Source organism: Arachis ipaensis, chromosome B2, assembly GCF_059453495.1.
Source record: "Arachis ipaensis isolate K30076 ecotype BB chromosome B2, ASM5945349v1, whole genome shotgun sequence".
NCBI lineage: Eukaryota > Viridiplantae > Streptophyta > Magnoliopsida > Fabales > Fabaceae > Arachis > Arachis ipaensis.
Window position 1 is genome coordinate 7798888 of NC_142437.1, and position 23815 is coordinate 7822702.

The following is a 23815-nucleotide window of genomic DNA, read 5'->3' on the forward strand; positions in this document are numbered from 1 at the left end:
AGGAAGAACCGAAGAAGTTAATGAAGATAGAGAAAAAATTTTTATTAATGCGAATCTGTGAAAAAAAAAGTAAAGTGTGTTAGTGTGTGAAAGTAAAATTAAAACTGCGAGCAAAAGAGAGAGTGGGAGGTAATTTGATGGGTTGCATGCGCAATAGGTGGCATGATGCACAAATCGGACGATCCGATTTGTGTACCCTAACTACACCGTCCGATTTGTGTTCTGATTTCTCCGTAACAATGTTAAACACGCAACACCTTATTAATAAGTAATAACATTACATTATCCTATTCTCATCACCATTTTAAAATTAAAAAGCGATGTTAATCCTTTTTAAATGCGTCTCAACTTTAGACAACTTTATCTAATATTATTTTTTGAGATATTTACCCAAAATAGATACATAAACATACTAATAATAATGGAAAAAATAAAAAAATATAACAGGAGACTAGAAAAATAAGAAGAGTGGTAATATAACAATAATTAATTAATTAATTTTAAAAATATCTTATTTTCATTAACACATAACTAATATAACTATAATAACAATTAATTTATTAACTACTCAAAACATATTAAATTTATTTCAGAAAAATCTCATAATTATATCTTGAGCATTGTTTTTTTTTTTTCACCAGACAGAATTTCAGCAGGAAGATCCGAAGAAGTTAATGAAGGGAGAAAGAAATTTTTTGTTAATGTGAATATGTGAAGAAAAAAGTAAAGTGTGTTAGAGTGCAAGAGTAAAATCTCCCAGTAACAGAGGCTGGAGAGAGTGGAAGGCAATTTGATGGGCTGCACGCGCAATAAGTGGCATGATGCACAAATCGGATGGTCCGATTTGTGCACCCTATGTAACACCTTACCACACAGAACTTTACACTTAGGATGTAAAACAGAGGTGGTGAGGCGTTACGACCTCTAAAATAAAATATAAATACGTATAATAGTCGAAAGAAGGTAGTATACTAGGAGCCTTGAAGAATAGGTAAAACAAATCGCAAAATTTAAAAGCGTAACTTTCAGAAATAACGTAACTTGGATAAGAAGAAACTAAGGTTCAAAGGCATAAATAAATATAAAGTAGGAATAGAGGGTCAAGAATACAAAATAACAAGCTCCTAACTCAGCCTGCAAAACTAAGGCTGGCCGGAGAATATTTACATACAGAATATACAGCCCATATCCCAAAATACATGTTTAGAACCCTAACTCTCCATAAACCTCTATGAGGTACAAAATAAAACAAGTATATATATGTGAGGATAGTCTATGTACATATAGCAAAGGACCAAAAGTAAAATCCCAAAATTAATCCACTTCGCTGCAGAAGCTCCAGACGCCTACCGAGATGCTTCTCGATCTGTATCTGAAAAATAATAACATAGTATGGGATGAGAACCGGAGGTTCTCAGCATGGTAAAAGTACCATGCACATAAGATATAAGGTCTTGGGAATGCCATAGGCAATCCTAGAATGCCGACACTCAGATTATAAACCTTAAAGAACTAAAATAGAAACCATGAATCAAGGTGGAAATTTGATGGGAGGCAATTTGATGGGCTGCATAAGTAATATTCATACCCTGGGTCAAGCTGTCCGACCCAGGATGTTTAGCGACAAGCCGACCGACCTCTTCAGGTCAGACTATCCGACCTCTTCTCAAAGAGCTCGGCCAATGACCGACCTCTTCACAAAGAGCTCGGACAAAACGCCACAGAGGCCCAAGAAGGCCCAAAACGAAGGAACACAGCCCAATCCAAAGGCAGCCCAAGCCTACAGAGAGAAAGGCGGTTCCGTTGAAGATAAGCTGACCTCATTCAAAGATAAGATAAGATAAGATAAGATAAGATAACTATCTTATCTCCAGAAAGGTCACTCTACAACTACTATAAATACACTGGAGCACCCAGGTATAACTCATACTCTGATTCTACTAAAAACATGTTTAATACCCATGCTAACTTAAGCATCGGAGTCTCTTGCAGGTACCCCCCACCCTCCGGTGACGAAGGATCAGCAGTGCAGCCAGTCCAACAAGTCGGACGCGGCGGCTCCGGCCACCATCAACAAGTCGGACACAACAGCTCCGACCAGTACAGAAGATCTCGTCCGAGATCGACCTACAGTTTCAGGTAACCCTCGGAACATTGGCGCCGTTGCCGGGGAACCTGGAAGTCATCCCACCATCATGGCGGACGACCATGACAACGACCACGATTCAGATCTAGAAGATAGAACGCCGCACAAGAATGCGGATACTACACCAAAAGATACTCCTCAACCTAACAAAAACGGCAATTCACCAACTATGGAAGCCATGGAGGCACTCCAAGATCGCTTGAAACAACTCGAAAAAGGGGCGGAGCATCAACGGGAAGCTGAGAAAAACCTACAAAGGGAAATAAGACGACGCCGCGAGTTAGAGGACAAATTCCTAAAACTCGAAGCAGATCTCAAGGCAAAAAATATTCGATCCGATCACGAAGACGGCTCCCACAAAAATCAAGACCCATTCACCAAGGAAATCATGAAAGCTAAAAGTCCCAAAGGACTTCAAAGCTCCCGACGTGATCCCGTACGACGGCACATCGGATCCAAGCCATCATCTTAGTAATTTCAAAAGCAGGATGTATCTCACTGACGCCTCGGACGTTATTCGATGCAAAGCCTTCCCGACTACTCTAACAAAGCATGCATGGACATGCAAAGTCTGCCAACAGAAGCAGCTATCATGGGTCTCATTAATGGCCTGCGAGAAGGACCTTTCAACCACTCAATATCCAAGAAGCACCCAACATCTCTAAACAAAGTTCAAGAAAGGGCAAAAAAAATATATCAATATGGAAGAGAACTCCCGATTGGGAGACAGCTCAAAAACCAGATTCTCCTAACCCACTACGGGACAATGATAAAGAGTCCAGGAAGAAAGAAGACCAACCCATTGAGAAACCTATCTCTTGTGGATGTTTAACGAGAAATATGCAACACTGAGAAGATCCCACCACCTCGCCCAATCACAACAAAGAGGTCGGACGAGTTGAAGGTCCACCTCACACCAAAGATGTCGGACGAGTTGAAGGTCCACCTCGCAACAAAGAGGTCGGACGAGTTGAAGGTCCACCTCACACCAAAGAGGTCGAGCAAGTTGAAGGTTCACCTCACAACAAAGAGGTCGGACGAGTTGAAGGTCCACCTCACACCAAAGAGGTCGGACGAGTTGAAGGTCCACCTCACAACAAAGAGGTCGGACGAGTTGAAGGTCCACCTCACACCAAAGAGGTCGGGCGAGTTGAAGGTCTATCTCACAACAAAGAGGTCGGACGAGTTGAAGGTCCACCTTACAACAAAGAGGTCGGACGAGTTGAAGGTCCACCTCACACCAAAGAGGTCGGGCGAGTTGAAGGTCCACCACACACCGAAGAGGTCGGACGAGTGGAACATCCACCTCACACCAAAGAGGTCGGACAAGTTGAACGTCTACCTCACCCCCCTAAGAGACGTGTTCATATGATAAATGGAGGATTCACAGGAGGTTCGATCTCCAAATCATCTTGCAAAAGACACCTCAAAGAGGTATATTAAGGAAGAGAGAGAGGTTTGAAAAGGACAACGGAATGCGAACAAGCCTTCCGAGATTTCAAAAATTCTTGGGGCAACCACCCATTCTCACCAGACCCCGGGAAAGTGAAGAACTCATATTATACCTCGCAGTGGGAAGTCGGGCAATAGCCTCAGCACTAGTCAGAGAAGACGAAAGTGGGCAACAACCCATCTACTTCATCAGCAAAGCTCTACAAGGGGCCGAACTAAACTATCAAAAGATAGAAAAAGTTCACCTACGCCCTCGTACTCACCTCTCAACGACTCCACCCATACTTTCAAGCTCACACTATCAGAGTTCGAACCAACCAGCCCATAAAAGGCATCCTACAAAAAACAAACTTAGCTGGAAGAATCCTACAGAGGACAGCTCGGATAATTCGGGGGACCCTGGACAAAACCAGAGAACATCTCGGACAATTCGGGGGACCCTGGACAAAAATAAAAAATAGCTCGGACAAATTGGCAAAAATGAAGTCCGACACATACCTCAAGAGCAGAATGCCCGAGCTGATGCACTTTCAAAACCAGCCAGCACCAACAGCTCGGACAAATCGGGGAAAATGAAGTCCGACACATAGAATGTCCGAGCTGATGTATTTTCAAAACTAGCCAACACCAAACCATGGGGCAATAACAGAAGCCTCATCCAGGCTACATTACAAGACCACAACAAGTCGATCTCGAAGGCGGTATAAAGAATGTACTCAGGGTCAGCCACAGTAACACGCATTAAAACTATGAAATCCAGCCAATCAGACATGCTGTCCAGGATCTTAGTAGACATCTCAAAGACATAGGTCGACTATGGGATTACTATCAAACAACTCGGGCAAATAAGGGAACAACTCAGACAATAACAGAAAAACATCAAGTGACAGACGTGGCAGTAAAAAGGAAACCCCAGGACTCACACGAAAGTCCAGGGGCACCCTTTGGAGGCAACAACAGGGCAAGAACACAGAAAAAAGAAGTCGATAATCTATACCCAAACAGTCCGAACACCTCTCAAACAAAAGGTCAAAACAAAAGCTAGAACTTTTGTACAAAAGGAGTCAGGCAACAATGAAAAGAAACAGGAACAGCAACCAAACCCTAAGCAAAGAACACATTCTTCTCAAAGGCGAACGACAAAAGAAAAGTCACAACAAACGATTAAAGATGCAAACTTTTTACAGAAAGAACCAAAGTTCTTCAGAGCAAAAACCCAAAATACAAAGTCAAAGCTTTACATCAAAAGCCTGCCAACTTCCCTATAGCCCCACCAGAAGAGCTCCCACAAGTCCTCTGGGCATATCGGACAACCCCACACTCCACTACAAAGGAATCACCTTTCTGATTAGCTTACGGAATGGAGGCAATGATCCCAATAGAGATCAAAGAAGGATCCCCCAGAATGATCCTCTACAATGAAGAGGTCAACTCCCAAATCCAAAGGGAAGAACTCAACCTACTTCCAGAAGTCCGAGAAAAAGCTCGGATTAGGGAGAAAGCGTTAAAACGTCAAATGGCCTCAAGATACAATCGGAAGGTAATCTAGCAACAACGATCTCATCATAATCCGAAATGATATCAGAACAACTCGACCTGGAGAAGGAAAGCTGGAAGCAAACTGGAAAGGACCCTACCGAGTCATAGAAGTACTTGGGAAGGGCTACTACAGACTGTCCGAACTCAAGGGGCAAGAGCTACCAAAGTCATGGCATGCTTGCAATCTAAAAAGGGCGCCAGGCCGAGATCCAAAAAGATTGCCCGACCTAGAAAGGTAAGTACTAACATGTACACACTCTTATCTTCATTTTAATGTTTAAAAGATTGCAGATTCCCTAAAAAGTTTCCTACCAAGACGCCCGACTACGGCAGGTCAGCAAGGTGAACACCAAAATTACCGCCCGATCATGACAAAGTCGGCAAGATGAAAACCAAATTCATCGTCCGATTACAAAGCGACAAGTCGGCAAGGTGAAAACCAACTTCACCGCCCGACCACGATGAAAACCGAATTCATCATTTGATTTCGACAAAGTGAAAACAAAATTCACTGTTATACCAAGACGCATTAATCTGAAGCATTCATCATCCGATTATAATGCAACAGATCGGCAGAAAGTGAAAAACAATTTCACTGCACGATCACGATAAAGACAATCATTCGATAAAGGTGAAAACACGATTCACCTAAAAGACGATCTAAAGATAGCAACCACCTTCTACAAATCGGCAAAGATGAACACAGAATAATGTAAGAAGTTATCGAAAGTGATCCGGAAAAAGAACCTGACGAGGTCTTATGGATTGCTAAATAATAACGTAAAGACTGGCCGACATTAAGAAGTCGGACCAAGTCAACCCAAGTTATAAGTAAACCCTGGAAAGAGGTCTGGCCAACCCTATTAAAGAGGATTACTTTAACTTAGAAGGGCCCGATATGACAAAGTCAGCCCAAAATGAAAAAGTTATAAAAGTAGTCCCTGAAAGAGACCTGACAAAGGTCCAAAAAAGAGGACTACAAAAATAACTTAGAAAGAGGACGACGCAAAGAAGTCAACCTCCTACAAACAAGTTATAAAAGTAATCCCTGAAAGAGACCTGACAAGGGTCCAAGAAAGAGGATTACAAAAATAACTTAGAAGAGATCGACATAACGAAGTCGGTCTCCTACAACAAACAAGTTATAAAAGTAATCCCTGAAAGAGACCTGACAAGGGTCCAAGAAAAAGGATTACAAAAATAACTTAGAAGAGGACGACGTAAAGAAGTCGACCTCCCACAAACAAGTTATAAAAGTAATCCCTGAAAGAGATCTGACAAAGATCCAAGAAAGAGGATTACAAAACTAACTTAGAAGAGATCGACATAACGAAGTCGGTCTCCTACAACAAACAAGTTATAAAAGTAATCCCTGAAAGAGACCTGACAAGGGTCCAAGAAAGAGGATTACAAAAATAACTTAGAAGAGGACGACGTAAAGAAGTCGACCTCCCACAAACAAGTTATAAAAGTAATCCCTGAAAGAGACCTGACAAAGGTCCAAAAAGAGGATTATTAAAAATAACTTAGAAGGGACCGACATGACGAAGTCGGCCCAACCAAGCTACAAAAAGTTATAAAAAGTAATCCATAAAAAGAGACCTGACAAAGGTCCAAATAAAATGGATTACTAAGAAATAACTTAGAAGAGGCCGACATGAAGAAGTCAGCCCGAGCCAATTAAAGTTACAGCTTGGACCGACAAGGAGAAGTCGGACCAACGAAAGCTACATATTGGACCGACAAGAAGAAGTCAGACCAACAAAAACTACAGCTTGGACCGAGAAGAAGAAGTCGGACCAACGAAAGCTATAACTTGGACCGACAAGAGAAGTCGGACCAACGAAAGCTAAAGAAGGATCGACAAGAGAAATCGGACCAACGAAAAACGTGCGCTAAAAGGGACATAGCTTTGCCCAAAAAGCCACGGCTCCACGACAAGGCCATCAAAATTGTTCAGACCAACTAAAAAGGTTCTACCAAAGAATACTAAAAAGTTGTCGGACAAGTTAGCCCCAAAGGACCACCTCGACCAAGCAGAAAGTGGACAAAACAAAAAGAGGTCGGACAGCAAAAGTACCAATACTCTACAAACATCTCACAAAGGCCAAGGAAAGGTCAAAAGACCAAAGCCAGAAGTGCTTCGCTGAAAAGTACGAAGTCTTGAAAAAAGACATTACTTAAAAAGCAAAAAGTACGGCCTCAAAGACGGCGCTAAAAAGTCATCCAAACAAACTATAAAAAGTTGTTGGATTATGACTAAAAAGCTCGAGCAGTGAAGACAAACAAATCGGAAGAAGGCTAAAAAGACCTCTCAACAAACTAAAAAGGGGGCAATACCAAACTCGCACAAGGAGAAACTACTTAAGATCGACCAAAGCCAGGATGCTTGAGCACAACTTCCCCAAAGAGATCAAAGCTCCGAAAGCACGATCTCACGAAAAAGTTCGAACTCAAGCAGGGGCAAAGTTGTACAGGACGACGTCAGCTAAGAAGAGGCGCAAGTACAATCTCAAAATAGAACAAGCCAAAAGGTTTAGAAATAACTTAAGGCTCAAATGTGCTTAGCTAAAAGGGATACAACTCCACTCAAAGAAGGCACAATCTCAAATAGGGTTACAAACGTCATCCAAGACTAAAAAAGGTTCTATATAAAGAACACTAAAAAATCATTGGACAAGTTACTAAAAGTCCGGATATCAAGCCACAGGGATAACTTCGCCAAAGCAGAGGGTTGTCAATACAAACTTAAAGCAAGGCGCGATCCAGAAGGCAAGGGAAGAAAACCCACACTACTACTCAAAAGAGGTTGGACTGTGAAGTACCAAACCTCTAGAAAATCTGCAAAAGATTGCAAAGAAATGAAGAAACAAGCCAGACAGATGCTTGAGCACGACTTCCAAAGAGATCGAAGCTCTGAAAAGCACAATCTCACGGAAAGATCGAACTCAAGCAGGGGCACTGTTCATACCCTGGGTCAAGCTGTCCAACCCGGGATGTTTAGCGACAAGCCGACTGACCTCTTCAGGTCAGACTATCCGACCTCTTCTCAAAGAGCTTGGCCAATGACCGACCTCTTCACAAAGAGCTCGAACAAAACGCCACAGAGGCCCAAGAAGGCCCAAAACGAAGGAATACAGCCCAATCCAAAGGCAGCCCAAGCCTACAGAGAGAAAGGCGGTTCCATTGAAGATAAGCTGACCTCATTCAAAGATAAGATAAGATAAGATAAGATAAGATAACTATCTTATCTCCAGAAAGGTCACTCTACAACTACTATAAATACACTGGAGCACCCAGGTATAACTCATACTCTGATTCTACTAAAAACCTGTTTAATACCCATGCTAACTTAAGCATTGGAGTCTCTTGCAGGTACCCCCCACCCTCCGGTGACGAAGGATCAGCAGTGCAGCCAGTCCAACAAGTCAGACACGGCGGCTCCGGCCACCATCAACAAGTCAGACGCGGCGGCTCCAGCCACCATCAACAAGTCGGACACAACAGCTCCGACCAGTACAGAAGATCTCGTCCGAGATCGACCTACAGTTTCAGGTAACCCTCGGAACAAGTAACATGTGGCATGATGCACAAATCGAACGGGCCAATTTATGTACTCTAACTAGACCGTCCGATTACTCCTCCTGCCAACACGGACTATTCTATTTGTGCTCCGATTTCTCCATAATAGCGTTAAAAATGCAACACTCTAATAAATATTAACATTACATTATCCTACTCTCATCTCTATTTCAAAATTAAAAAATAATGTTAATCAATTCCAAATACGTCTCAACTTTAGGCAATTCTATTTTAACATTATTTTTTGAAATATTTATCCAAAATAAATAAATAAAAATACTAATAATAATGAAAAAAAATTAAAAAAAAATATATAATAGGAGAATTGAAGAATGGAGAGAGTGGTAATATAACAATAATTAATTAATAAATAAATTTTAAAAATATCTCATTTTCATCAACACGTAACCAATATAACTATAATAACAATTAATTTATTAACTACTCGAAAACATATTAAATTTATTTAAGAAAAGTCCTATAATTATATCTTGAGCATTGTTATTTTTTTTTCACCAGCCGAAGTATCAGCAAGAAAAACTAAAGAAGCTAATGAAGAGAGAGAGAATTTTTTTTAATGTGAATGTGTGATAAAAAAAGTAAAGTATGTTAGTGTGCGAGAGTAAAATCACTAGCAAAAGAGGCTGAAGAGAGTGGGATGCAACTTGATGGGATGCATGCGCAACAGGTGGTATGATGCACAAATCGAACGGTCAGATTTGTGTACCTTAGGTAGGCCGTCTGATTATTCCTCTTGCCAACACGGACCATCCGATTTCTATTCTGATTTCTCCTTAACAACGTTAAACACGCAACACTCTAATAAGTTATAACATTACATTATCCTATTCTCATCTCCATTTTAAAATTGAAAAACAACGTTAATCATTTTCAAATACGTCTCAACTTTAGACAACTCTATCTAACATTATTTCTTAAAATATTTACCCAAAATAAATAAACAAAAATACTAATAATAATAAAAAAATTAAGAAAAATATATAATAGGAGACTTGGAGAATGGAGAGAGTGGTAATATAACAATAATTAATTAATTAACAAATTTTAGAAATATCTCATTTTCATTAACACATAACTAATATAACTATAATAACAATTAACTTATTAACTAGTCAAAACATATTAAATTTATTTCAGAAAAATGCTATAATTATATCTTGAGCATTGTTCTTTTTTTTTTTCACCAGCCGCAGTCTCGCCGTCCCGCCGCTGCCTCTCCGCCGTTCATGCATGCTCCTCTGTTGATTTGGCTTTGTACTTGAATTTGTTAATTTGTTACTTGAGTTTCTATTTCTCTGTTTCTGTTTCTGTTTGGGGGTGGGGGGAAGGGAAGGCGGGGAGGGGGGTGACGCGGGGTGGGGGTGGGGGTGCTAGGAAGGGGAGACGGAGAGGGGGGTGACCGCGGGGTGGGGGAAGGGAAAACGGGGAGGGGGGTGATGCGGGGTGAGGGTGCTGGGAACGGGAGACGGAGAGGGGGGTGACCGCGGGGTGGGGAGAAGGGAAAACGGGGAGGGGGTGACGCGGGGTGGGGGTGGGGGTGCTGGGAAGGGGAGACGGAAAGGGGGGGTGACCGCGGGGTGGGGGGAAGGGAAAACGGGGAGGGGGGTGATGCGGGGTGGGGGTGCTGGGAAGGGGAGACGGAGAGGGAGGGTGACCGCGGGGTGGGGGGAAGGGAAAACGGGGAGGGGGTGACGCGGGGTGGGGGTGGGGGTGCTGGGAAGGGGTGGGTGACCGCGAGGTGGGGGGAAGGGAAAACGGGGAGGGGGTGGAGGTGGGAGGAAGGGGAGGACGCGATGTGGTGGTGGTGCTGGGGGGAAAGGGGACGCCGGGTGGTGGTGGGGGTGGGGGGAAGGGGACACAGGATGGTGGTGGGGGTGGGGGGAAGGGGAGACGGGGTGGGGGTGGGGGTGGAGGGAGAGGGGAAAGGGGAGGGCATTTTTGTCCAAAAAAATAAAAAGGACGATTTTAATACAAAAAAAACGTTAAGGACGATTCTAAATCGAAAATTAGAAGAGGGACGAATTCGATTCTGGGGCTAAACTTTAGGGACCAAAATCGTACTTACCCCTAAGAATTAACTTATTAACTACTAAAAAAATATTAAATTTATTTAAGAAAAATCCGATAATTATATCTTGAGCATTGTTATTTTTTTTCACTGGCCGGAGTATCAGTAGGAAGAACTGAAGAAGTTAATGAAGAGGGAGAGAATTTTTTTTAATGTGAATGTGTGATGAAAAAAGTAAAGTGTGTTAGTGTGCGAGAGTAAAACCGCTAGTAAAAGAGGCTCGAGAGAGTGTGATGCAATTTGATGGGCTGCATGCGCAATAGGTGGCATGATGCACAAATCGGACCCGGTCCGATTTGTGTACCCTAGGTAGGCCGTCCAATTACTCCTCCTACCAACACGAACCGTCTAATTTGTGTTCTGATTTTTCCTTAACAACATTAAACATGCAACACTCTAATAAGTTATAATATTGGATTATCCTATTCTCATCTCCATTTCAAAATTAAAAAACAACGTTAATCCTTTCCAAATACATCTCAATTTTGGGCAACTCTATCTAACATTATTTCTTAAAATATTTATCCAAAATAAATAAATAAAAATACTAATAATAATGAAAACAAAATTAAAAACAATATAATAGAAGACTTGGAGAATGGAGAGAGTGGTAATATAATAATAATTAATTAATTAACAAATTTTATAAATATCTTATTTTCATCAACACATAATCAATATAACTATAATAACAATTAACTTATTAACTACCCAAAACATATTAAATTTAATTCAAAAAAATCCTATTATTATATCTTGAGCATTGTTCTTTTTTTTTCATCGGCCGAGTATCAGCAGGAAGAACTGAAGAAGTTAATGAAGAGAGAGAGAAATTTTTTGTTAATGTGAATATGTGATGAAAAATGTAAATAGTGTTAGTGTGCGAAAGTAAAATCGCTAGCAAAAGATGCCGGAGAGAGTGGGAGGCAATTTGATTGGCTGCATACGCAACTGGTTGCATGACGCACAAATTAAGAAAGAAAATATAATAGAAAACTAGAAAAATGAAGAGAATGGTAATATAATAATAATAATTAATTAATTAATTTTAAAAATATCTCATTTTTATTAACATATAACTAATATAACTATAATAACAATTAATTTATTAACTACTCAAAACATATTAAATTTATTTTAGAAAAATTTTATAATTATATTTTGAGCATTGTTCTTTTTTTTATCGGCCAGAGTTTCAGCAAAAAGAACCGAAGAAGTTAATGAAGGGAGAGGAGAATTTTTTGTTAATGTGAACGTGTGAAGAAAAAAATAAAGTGTGTTAGAGTGCCAGAGTAAAACCGCCAGTAAAAAAGGCCGGAGAGAGTAGGAGGAAATTTGATGGGCTGCATGCGCAACAAATGGCATGATGCACAAATCGGACGATCTGATTTGTGTACCCTAACTAGACCGTTCGATTACCCCTCCTGCCAATATGGACCGCCCAATTTGTGTTCCGATTTCTCTATAACAGCGTTAAACACACAACACTCAAATAAATAATAACATTACATTATCCTACTCTCATCTCCCTTTCAATATTAAAAAACACGTTAATCCTTCTCAAGTACCTTTCAACTTTTGACTACACTATCTAACATTATTTCTTGAGATATTTATACAAAATAAATAAATAATAATACTAATAATAATGGAAAAAAAATTTTAAAAAATATATAACAAGACACTTAGAGAATGGAAAGAGTGGTAATATAACAATAATTAATTAACTAATAAATTTTAAAAATACCTTATTTTCATCGAAACATAACTAATATAACTATAATAACAATTAACTTATTAACTACTCAAAACTTATTAAATTTATTTAGAAAATTTTCATAATTATATCTTGAGCATTGTTTTTTTTTTTCTTTTTCACGGGTCAGAATTTCCGTACAAAGGACCAAAGAAGTTGATGAAGAAAGAGAAAAATTTTTTGTTAATGTGAATGTGTAAAAAAAAAAAAGTAAAGAGTGATAGTGTGCCAGAGTAAAACTGCTAGCAATTAAGAGGCCGGAGTGAGTGCAAGGCAATTTGATGGGCTGCATGCGCAACACGTGGCATGATGCACAAATCGGACGGTCCGAATTGTGTATCCTAAGTAAACTATCCGATTATTCCTCCTGCCAATACTGACCGTCCGATTTGTATTCTGATTTTACTATAACAGCGTTAAATACCCAACACTCAAATAAGTAATAACATTACATTATCCTACTCTCATCTCCATTTCAAAATTAAAAAACGACGTTAATCTTTTCCAAATGCATCTCAACCTTAGGCAATTCTATCTAACATTATTTCTTGAGATATTTACCTAAAATAGATAAATAAACATATTAATAATAATAGAAAAAATTTTAAAAAATATAACAAAAAACTAGGAGAATGGAGAGAGTGGTAATATAACAATAATTAATTAATTAATTAATTAATTTTAAAACATCACATTTTCATTAACACATAACTAATGTAACTATATTAATATTTAATTTATTAACTACTCAAAATATATTAAATTTATTTCAAAAAAATTCCATAATTATATCTTGAGCATTATTCTTTTTTTTTCAACGGTCAAAGTATCAGCAGGAAGAAGTGAAAAAGTTAATGAAGGGAGAGAGAAATTTTTTGTTAATGTGAATGTATGAAGAAAAAAGTAAATTGTGTTAGAGTGCGAGAGTAAAACCGTCAGTAAAAGAGACCAGATAGAATGGGAGGCAATTTGATGGGCTGCATGCGCAACAGTGACATGATGCACAAATTGAACGGCCGGATTTGTGTACCCTAACTAGACCGTCCAATTACTTCTCCTGCCAACACGGACTGTCTGATTTGTGTTCCGATTTCTCCTTAACAGCAATAAAAACGCAACATTACATTATCCTACTCTCATCTTTATTTCAAAATTATAAAACAACATTAATCATTTTCAAATACGTCTCAACTTTAGGCAACTCTATGTAACATTATTTTTTGAAATATTTACCCAAAATAAATAATAAAAATACTAATAATAATGAAAAAAATTAAAAAATATATAATAAGAGAACTGGAGAATGGAGAAAGTAGTAATATAACAATAATTAATTAATAAATAAATTTTAAAAATATCTCATTTTCATTAACACATAACCAATATAACTATAATAACAATTAACTTATTAACAACTCAAAACATATTAAATTTATTTAAGAAAAATCCTATAATTATATCTTGAGCATTGTTATTTTTTTTTCACCAGCCGAAGTATCAGCAGAAAGAACTAAAGAAGTTAATGAAGAGAGAGAATTTTTTTTTAATTTGAATGTGTGATGAAAAAAGTAAATTGTGTTAGTATGCAAGAGTAAAATCGCTAGCAAAAGAGGCCGGAGAGAGTAGGATGCAATTTGATGGGCTGCATGCGCAACAGGTGGCATGATGCATAAATTGGACGGTTCGATTTGTGTAGCATAGGTAGGCCGTCCGATTACTCCTCCTGCCAACACGGACAGTTCGATTTGTGTTCTGATTTCTCCATAACAGCGTTAAACACGCAACACTCTAATAAGCAATAACATTACATTATCCTACTCTCATCTCCATCTCGAAATTAAAAAGTGACATTAATCAATCCCAAATGCGTCTCAACTTTAGGCAACTGTATCTAACAATATTTCTTAGGATATTTACCCAAAATAGATAAATAAACATACTAATAATAACGGAAAAAAATAAAAAAATATATGACAGGAGACTAGGAGAATGGAGAAAGTGCTAATATAACAATAATTAATTAATTAATTAATTTTAAAATATCTCATTTTCATTAACACATAACTAATATAACTATAATAACAATTAATTTATTAACTACTTAAAATATATTAAATTTATTTCAGAAAATTCCATAATTATATCTTGAGCATTGTTCTTTTTTTTTTTTAACGGCCGGAATTTCAGCAGAAAGAACTGAAGAAGTTAATGAAGAGAGAGAGAAATTTTTGTTAATATGAACGTGTGAAAAAATAGTAAAGTGTTTTAGAGTGCAAAAGTAAAACCGCCAGTAAAAGATGTCGGTCTGATTTGTGTACCCTAATTAGACCGTCCGATTATTCCTCCTGTCAACACGGACCATCCAATTTGTGTTCCGATTTCTCCATAACAGCGTTAAAAACGCAACATTCTAATAAGTAATAGCATTACATTATCCTACGCTCATCTCCATTTTAAAATTCAAAAACGACGTTAATCCTTTCCAAATACATTTTAACTTAGACAATTCTATTTAACATTATTTCTTAAAATATTTACCCAAAATAAATAAATAAAATTACTAATAATAAAAAAGAAAATTAAAAAAAGAAAATATAGCAAGAGACTAGGAGAATGGTGAGAGTGATAATATAACAATAATTAATTAATAAATAAATTTAAAAAATAACTCATTTTCATTATCACATAACTAATACAACTATAATAACAATTAATTTATTAACTACTCAAAATATATTAAATTTATTTCAAAAATTTTCATAATTATATCTTGAACAGTATTTTTTTTTTCACCGGCCAGAAATTCAGTAAGAAGAACCAAAGAAGTTAATGAAGAGAGAGAAAAAATTTTTGTTAATGTGAATGTATAAAGGATAAAGTAAAGTATGTTAGTGTGCGAGAGTAAAACCACCTGTAAAAGAAATCGGAGAGAGTTGGAGGCAATTTCATGGGCTGCATGCGCAACAGGTGGCATGATGCACAAATCGGACGATTCGATTTGTGTACCCTAACTAAACTGTCTGATTACACTTCCTGCCAACACGGACTGTCCGATTTGTGTTCTGATTTCTCTATAACAAAGTTAAACACGCATCACTCTAATAAGTAATAACATTACAATATCCTATTCTCATCTCCATTTCAAAATTAAAAGCGACGTTAATCTTTTTCTAATGCGTCTCAACTTTAGACAACTCTATCTAACATTATTTCTTGAGATATTTATCCAAAATAAATAAATAAATAAAAATACTAATAATAATAAAAAAATTATAAAAAATATAACAGGAGTCTAGGAGAATAATAAAAAGAATGGTAATATAACATAAATTAATTAGTTAACAAAGTTTAAAAATATCTCATTTTCATTAACACATTACTAATAAAACTATAATAACAATTAATTTATTAACTACTCAAAATATATTAAATTTATTTCAAAAAATTTCATAATTATATCTTGAGTATTGTTCTTTTTTTTTTTCCACCGGCCGGAGTATCAGCAGAAAAAACAGGAGAAATTAATGAAAAGAGAGAGAAATTTTTTGTTAAAGTGAATGTGTGAAGAAAAAAAGTAAAGTGTGTTAGAGTGCGAGAGTAAAACCGCTAGTAAAAGAGGCCGGAGAGAGTTGGAGGCAATTTGATGGGCTGTATGCGCACAGGCGGCGTGATGCATAACTCAGACGGTCCAATTTGTGTATCCTAACTAGACCATTCGATCACTCCTCTTGCCAACACAGACTGTTCGATTTGTGTTCTAATTTCTCCATAACAGCGTTAAATACGCAACACTCTAATTAGTAATAACATTACATTATCCTACTATCAACTCCATTTCAAAATTAAAAAGCGACGTTAATCCTTCTCAACTGCGTCTCAACTTTAGACAACTCTATCTAACATTATTTTTTGAAATATTTATCCAAAATAAATAAATAAAAATACTAATAATAATAGAAGAAAATTAAAAAAATATATAATAGGAGACTAGAGAAATGAAAAGTGGTATAATAATAATTAATTAATAAATTTTAAAAATATCTCATTTTTATTAACACATAACTAATATAACTATAATAACAATTAATTTATTAACTACTCAAAATGTATTAAATTTATTTCAGAAAAATTCCATAATTATATCTTGAGCATTATTCTTTTATTTTTTTGTCATCGGTCATAATTTTAGTCGGAAGAACCGGAGAAGTTATTGATGAGAAAGAAAAAGATTTTGTTAATGTGAATGTATGAAGAAAAAAGTAAAGTGTGTTAGTGTGTTAGAGTAAAACCACCAATAAAAGAGGCCGGAGAAAGTGGGAGGCAATTTGATAGGTTGCATGCGCAACAGGTGGCATGACGCACAAATCAGACGGTTCAGTTTGTGTACCCTAATTAAACTGTTTGATTACTCCTCATGCCAACACAGACTAATCAAATTTGTGCTATGATTTCTCCACAATAGCATTAAACACATAACACTCTAATAAGTAACAACATTATATTATCATACTCTCATCTCCATTTCAAAATTAGAAAGCAACATTAATCCTTCCTAAATTCCTTCCTAAATGTGTCTCAACTTTAAGCAACTCTATCTAACATTATTTTTTTGAGATATTTACCCAAAATAGATAAATAATAATACTAATAATAATAAAAAAAATTAAAATAAAAATATAACAGAAGACTAAGAAAATGGAGTGAATAGTAATATAACAATAATTAATTAATTTTAAAATATTTCATTTTCATTAACATATAATTAATATAACTATAATAATAATTAATTTTTTAACTACTCAAAATATATTAAATTTATTTCAAAAAAATTCCAAAACTATATCTTGAGCCTTGTTTTTTTTATTACCTGCTGAAATTTTAGCAAGAAGAAGAGAAAAAATTAATGAAGAAAGAGAGAAATTTTTTGGTAAAATGAATGTGTAAAGTAATAAGTATGTGTTAGTGTGTGAGAATAAAATCGCTGTTAAAAGATGTCAAAGAGAATAGAAGGCAATTTGTTGGGATGCATGCGTAACAAGTGGCATGATGCACAAATTCAACTGTGCAATTTATGTGCCCTAATTAGACCGTTCGATTATTCTTCTTGCCAACACGGATCGTTCGATTTATCTTTGGGTAATGCTAAATAAACAAAAAAAAGCCAAAACTTACCTTATTTAGCATTAATTAATTGTTACGACAATTAATTAATACTAAATAAGGTAAATTATGGTTATTTTTGGCTGATTTTCTTTGATTACCAAATATTTCTTATTCATCTTTATTTCAAAATTAAAAAGCTACGTTGATTCTTTCCAAATTTGCCACAACTTTAGATAATGCTACCTAACATTATTTCTTGAGATATTTACCCAAAATAAATAAATAAAAATACTAATAATAATGGAAAAAAGAAAATAAAAAAAAAAACGTAGCAGGAGACTAGGAGAATGGGCAGAGTGGTGCTTCTCTTTCTGTACATAGCTTGCAGTTGAACAGTGGTAGAGACGTAGAGGAGAGACTTCGTGAACAAGGCAAACCCTTTCACTCTCCTCACTCCTCACAATCACACCCCTTTCAACAAGAAACAAGAAAGAAGCCTTCTTCTCCTCTGTTTCCATTGTTTTGTTTTGCTTCAATTAGAAAACCAATCAAGCAAGGTGCTTGCCTTTTCATCTTCCTTTTTCTACTTTTGCTCTTCAACTTCAAGGTACTACTACTACTACTACTACTACTACTACGGTCTATGTAACGTAACTCTCTCTTTTTCCCCCTTTTATTTGTTATTTTAATTTCACATTATCATTTTAATGGTTTGTACTCATCATCCATACCCCAAGGCCTATTTGTCTATTGTGATCATACGTTTGCCCTCTCTTTTTTTGGTGGTGTGTTTGTGTTTGTGTTTTTTTTTTTTTTTTTCTGTTTAAACCATATTTTCCTGCTCAGATTAAGACCTAGAACTGACTTATTACTGAAAGATTTCATCTTTTTTTGTTTTATTTTAGGAAAAAAAAAAACTTTTTTATTCCCCAGGTTTTTGAACATCACTGCATGCCATTACCAGACTCAAATCACTTTTCGTTTTTTGAATAATGGGTCTTCTGGATTCTAATCTACCAATGTTGTAAGATGATGATGAAGATGATGATCATGGGTGCTGTTCAATAAATTATAATCATGGCATGCAAAGTGGTAAAAATCAACATGTTAAACTGATTTCTGAGGTGTCTTACAAAGTGATGTGGCTTCCAAAATGGTAAAATCTTCCTGATTTCTTGTACTGTGAAGTTGCTTATAGCAAGTTGGTTCAAAATCACTGCCATTAGGAGATAGCTAAGCCTCTTTTGAAAGACACAAAATGTCCATAGAAGGCAAGCATGTTTGTGAGGATCAAGTGGCTGCTGGGGTCCCTAGACCACCAATACGTTTCAGATTGCATCATGGTTCAAGAACATCTAGCACTAGCGGGAAGTATGATAGCTCTTTTTGCAAGACGGCTTTTTCAGAACTAGTTGAGGAAGCAACTCAAGATGGTTCCTGTGTTAGTGATAAGAAGAGGTTTCTAGAACAAGATTTGGATGCTGAAAGTCCCTTGCAATCTTTGGTTAAGAAGCTGAAAGTCTTGGATTCGGATGCATCAAACAAAACAGTGCCAGTCCCTGGGATAAGTGAGCAGAATGTAGAGGATCCTGATTCTCAGAAAAAGAAGAAGCCATTGTTTAAGATTGTGAGAAGGGTGGCTGAAAACAAGGGTGGTTCCCCATCTTTCGTGGAAGAGAAGAGGAAAAATTCAGGCAGTGGTTCGGAATTTTCTAAAGCTTTTGCTGAACTAGATTTGGTAGAGAAAAAGCATGATCAGCTTCAGATAACGAAATGTCAATCGAAGAGAGAGTATAAAGAGCAAAAATTGTGCTCCGTAGACGGAGGTAATAAGGTGCTATGTGAAGAGCCTGAAAGAAAGACACAAGTTGATACTATTCAAGGAGAACTGAATTCATATTCCCGAGATCTTGACCTTAAAAAGAGTGAATGTGAAGCAATCCAACGGTGCATTAAAAGGCACAACATAGAACTTAAATCAAAGAAAGAGCAGCTCAGCTCCATCGAAAAGCTGATTGCTGAATGCGCGAAGCATTTGAAGTTAAAAGAGGAACAATGTGCCATGGAATGTGACATGGTGCATAAGGTGGTCAAGCAGCGTGATGAAATTCATAGGAAAAAGCAGAGGGAACTCGAAGAATATGATGACGAAATTTGCAAAATGGATGTGCATCTCAATTTGCTAGGGGACTTGTTCAGAGAGTCTGACAAGCAATTTGTGTCAACCAAAAAGCAACTTGAAGAACGGATCAAAGTTCTTGAAGTGAACGAAAATCAACTTGCAAAACAAATGAAAGGCCTTGAGTTAAAGGAGAGGAAATTTGAAGGACGAGAAAAGGAGTTTGAATCAAAAGAGAAGCAATTTACTTGTAAAGTGAAGCAGCTTAGGGAAAGAGAGGAGGAGTTTGAAGGTCAAGTGCAGGAGCTTAAGTCAAGCAGGAACAAGTTCGAATGTGAACTGAAGGAGCTCCAATTGAAAGAGGAGCAAATTAAAAGGCAAGTGCAGCAGCTTAAGTGCAAAGAAAATCAGTTTGAAGAACACAGAAAGGAGTTTGAATTGAAGGAAAAGCAACTTATAGGACGAGAAAATGAGTTTGTACTGAAAAAGAAGCAATATGATGGTCAAGTAAAGGAGCTGACAGCTAAGAAGAAGGAATTTGATGCTGAGTTAGAGGTGCATGAATCAAGACTGAAGAATTTTGAGGGTAAATTGAAGGAGCACCAATTAAAGGAGGCATTATTCGAAAGCCAAGTGGAGGAACTTAAGTCAAAAGAGAATAAGTTTGAAGAACAGACAAAGGAACTTGAGTTGAAAAAAGAGATGCTTGCACAACAAATGGAAAAGTTCAAATTGGAAAAGATGATGTTTGAAATACAACTGAAGGAACTGAAGTCAAAAGAGAAGCAGCTTGATGGCGAAGAAAAAGATCTTGAATCCAAAAACAATCATTTTGAAGGACGACTGAAGGAATTTGAGTTTAAAAATAAGCAATACAAAGCACTAGAAAAATCGTACGAAGTGAAAAAAGAACAGGGTAAATGTGCTTGTGCTTATAATTAGTTAAAACTATCATTTCAACTGTTTCTTTTTTATGTTTTTGATATCTCTATTCATCTTATCTGTCTGTTTTATTAAAGTTATCTTTAATCAGGTTAAGGTTGTATGTCTTAGTCAAATTGAAAGTATGCTTTGTTTTTTTTTTTACATATATAGCCAAGCAAATTGTGATATTTTATGTAAATATTTATTCTCTGTTTTTTCTAAATTCATGGCATCATTATCATTTATTATGCTAAATATACTGTTGCAAATTGCACAGATAATCAGCCAAGTTCTCCCAGTGATGGAAGAAGTTTGCAGTCTCTCTCAAATGAGCAAACGAATGAAGTCGAGTCGTGTGACAATGAAGTTTTAGCTCAACTCCGGTCCTGCCCAGATCCTGCAAAACTCATTTTGAATATATTGAAGAATCCTATAGTTCCGCATTGTAAGATGGAAGATGAAGTTATAGCCATTGATGAAAGCCAAATCTTTCTTCTTCAACAGCTGATGCAACTATCACCACATATCAAACCTCATGTCAGAGACGAGGCGATGGAGCTTGCCCTCAATATGAAAGCTAGCATGACAAGAAATATTGAAAATCCAAATATGGTTCTTGGTTTCCTGCAGATTTTGTCCGCTTATGGACTAGTTTCTTCTTTCAATGGAGATGAAGTTTTTAAGCATTTTGAAATCATTTCTCAGCACAAGCAAGCGGTAGAGCTCTTCCAGATGCTCGGTCTTAAGGGTAAAATCTTTGGTATGTTGGTTGAAAACTTTCTTGTTTAGTCACCATTATCTCTCCTCATATCTTGGGTAATGTTAATCACTTTCTTTTTAAATTTGATCATGTTAATTTCTTACTAGTCTATCAGCACTACAAGGAGTCAACTAAGTTTAGTTCATGTTGATGAAACTAGCAGTGTTCTTGTGTCTCGCAGATTTGATCGAGAATCTTATAAAGAACGAGAAGCACATTGAAGCTGTTAGATTCATCTGTGCATATGAGTTGGAAGAGAAGTATCAACCAATTCATCTCCTTGAAGCACATGTGAGCAAAGCAAAGTTGGTTTGTGAAAACAGCTGCAACAAAACTAAGTTCATTGAGATGAAGGTTCCTTTATCTTTTTTCCTATATAAGTTCTATTTCATTACAATACAATACAATAAGTTGACAATATTATTGCTGAATGTGAATTCAGGTTAAGGCCATGGATAAAGAAATTGTTGGTCTAGGAACTGTTCTGCGGTGCATGTCAGAGAACAAATTACAATATGAGGATTTACTCAAGGTGATTCTAAATCGCATTCTTGAGCTAGAAAGATTCAAAGCAAGTAGTATTGTTTCTGATATCATGGCTTTCTTCCAACATTGCTTTGACCTGTAGTAAAGAAACGAGGTAGTAAAAAAATGGGGTAAATAAGATAACTGTGTTCTTACTATTTGATATTAACCTGTCTGGCTAGGAAAAAATTGTAAGAGTGAATATTCCTCCATTATTTGCTAACTTTATTTTGTTCATGTCATTCTGCTCTATTTGGAGCTTAGAATGTCAGCTACAATGTATAATGCTTTATTTAGTTTATTAATTCCTCAATTTGTTGATTATTATTGTTTCCCTTTATCTCTATTACTAGAAGTTATTCAATTTCACTGTTTCAGAAACATTAGTCCCATGTATTTAAATTATTTTATTAATCAGAGAATAGTTTAATATGTTTTTTTCTTGCCTCTTTGTTTGGTTACCAAGAAGAATAAATAATAAATAATATCTCTAGTAATAACTAAGGAAAATGTAGTGTAAATCGATCCTCTATTTTGAACTCTTCAAAATATGCACCTCATTACCTCTGACCTCTGTTCAATTAAGTATAGTGAAAAAGACATATTTGGAAGACCACCTTAATGATCAATTTCAAAAGTATTCCTAAAGGCTTAAAACCCTATTGGATAACATTATCTATGGCTTTTTAAAACCTTGAAATTAATTTTTACATTGCTAATGTAAATTACTATTTTTTAAAAATACATTGTTAATTGTAATATAAGTGTTAGATTGGCAATAATATTTTTACATTAAAAATTAATCTCTTCTAAGTCAAAAGTTGTATTTTTAAAAAATTTGATAAATTAGTTTAATAATTTTGAATAATTTAAATAAGAATTTAATTTTAATATACTGACAGTGTAAAATGTTTTACACAATTGTGCAATTACAACCGTTCTCTTAGATATTCACAGTCAATGTAAAATATAGTTATTTTGTTAATGTGACGTTATATGATTAGATGCACATATAAAATAGTTTTATCATGATAGTGCATCAAAATCAAATTCTTTAAATAATTTATTGGAACGGAAGTTTATAATTTATTGTGATTTATATAAGATTGGTTTACATCGTTTTGGGGCATTGTTTAGGGGGTGAACGCGGATCGGGTTGAATCGGATATGGCCAAAATTTTGATCCGATCCGCATTAAAATCATCGGATCCCATATCCGCAGTTTTTAATCTTGGATTCGATCCGATCCGCACATTTGAGGATCGGATATCAGATATATCCGCAAAACACAAAAATATTTTTAAAAGCTTATTTTTATTAAAAAAATATCAATAAAATTCATTTTTTCTATTTTTTCAAATATGTTTACTCTTAGAATAATATTAAACATACTTTTTTTACATAATAAATTAAAATAATACAAGCCAATGAGTTATAGCTCAAATAGCATGGTCTCTCCATACTCATCTAAGAGGTTGTGGGTTCGAGTCTCCCTATTTTCGGTAAAAAAAAAATTAAAATAATATAATATATATAATAATTATTAGTTGAAATAAAAGATAAAAAAGAATATGTATTTATTGAAAAAATAATCATTTCTGACTATTAAAGATTTAAACGCTGACAAAACTAACCACAAAAATTTAAATTTGAAAAGTTGATTTGGTTAGATATATGAATTGGATCCTATCCACAAACACCTCCAACATTGCGGAGCTTCCATGGCTGAGCTGTGGGGAGTGTGCATAGGAATGGAAACTGCTTGGACGCTGGGGTTCAGGAAAGTGTGATTCGAGTGCACTCTAAAGCAATGGTTGCAG

At 36.2% G+C, this 23815-nt stretch overlaps 1 protein-coding gene across 3 annotated transcripts; it reads left to right on the forward strand.

The window, feature by feature from the left end:
- Window positions 1–17969: 17969 nt before the first annotated feature.
- Window positions 17970–22319, forward strand: LOC107626723 (uncharacterized). 3 transcript variants are annotated; one of them, XM_088504961.1, is made up of 5 exons: window positions 17970–18317; window positions 18856–20702; window positions 20988–21470; window positions 21652–21824; window positions 21913–22319. In XM_088504961.1, exons 2-5 carry the CDS (start codon window positions 18926–18928, stop codon window positions 22096–22098), a joined length of 2619 nt encoding a protein of 872 aa, XP_088361087.1. In that variant the 5' UTR covers window positions 17970–18317; window positions 18856–18925; the 3' UTR covers window positions 22099–22319. The 3 variants fall into 3 exon arrangements, with proteins under 3 accessions (XP_088361087.1, XP_088361085.1, XP_088361086.1); XM_088504959.1 differs by having other exon boundaries at window positions 17978–18224; window positions 18573–20702; XM_088504960.1 differs by having other exon boundaries at window positions 17996–18274; window positions 18573–20702.
- Window positions 22320–23815: the final 1496 nt, after the last annotated feature.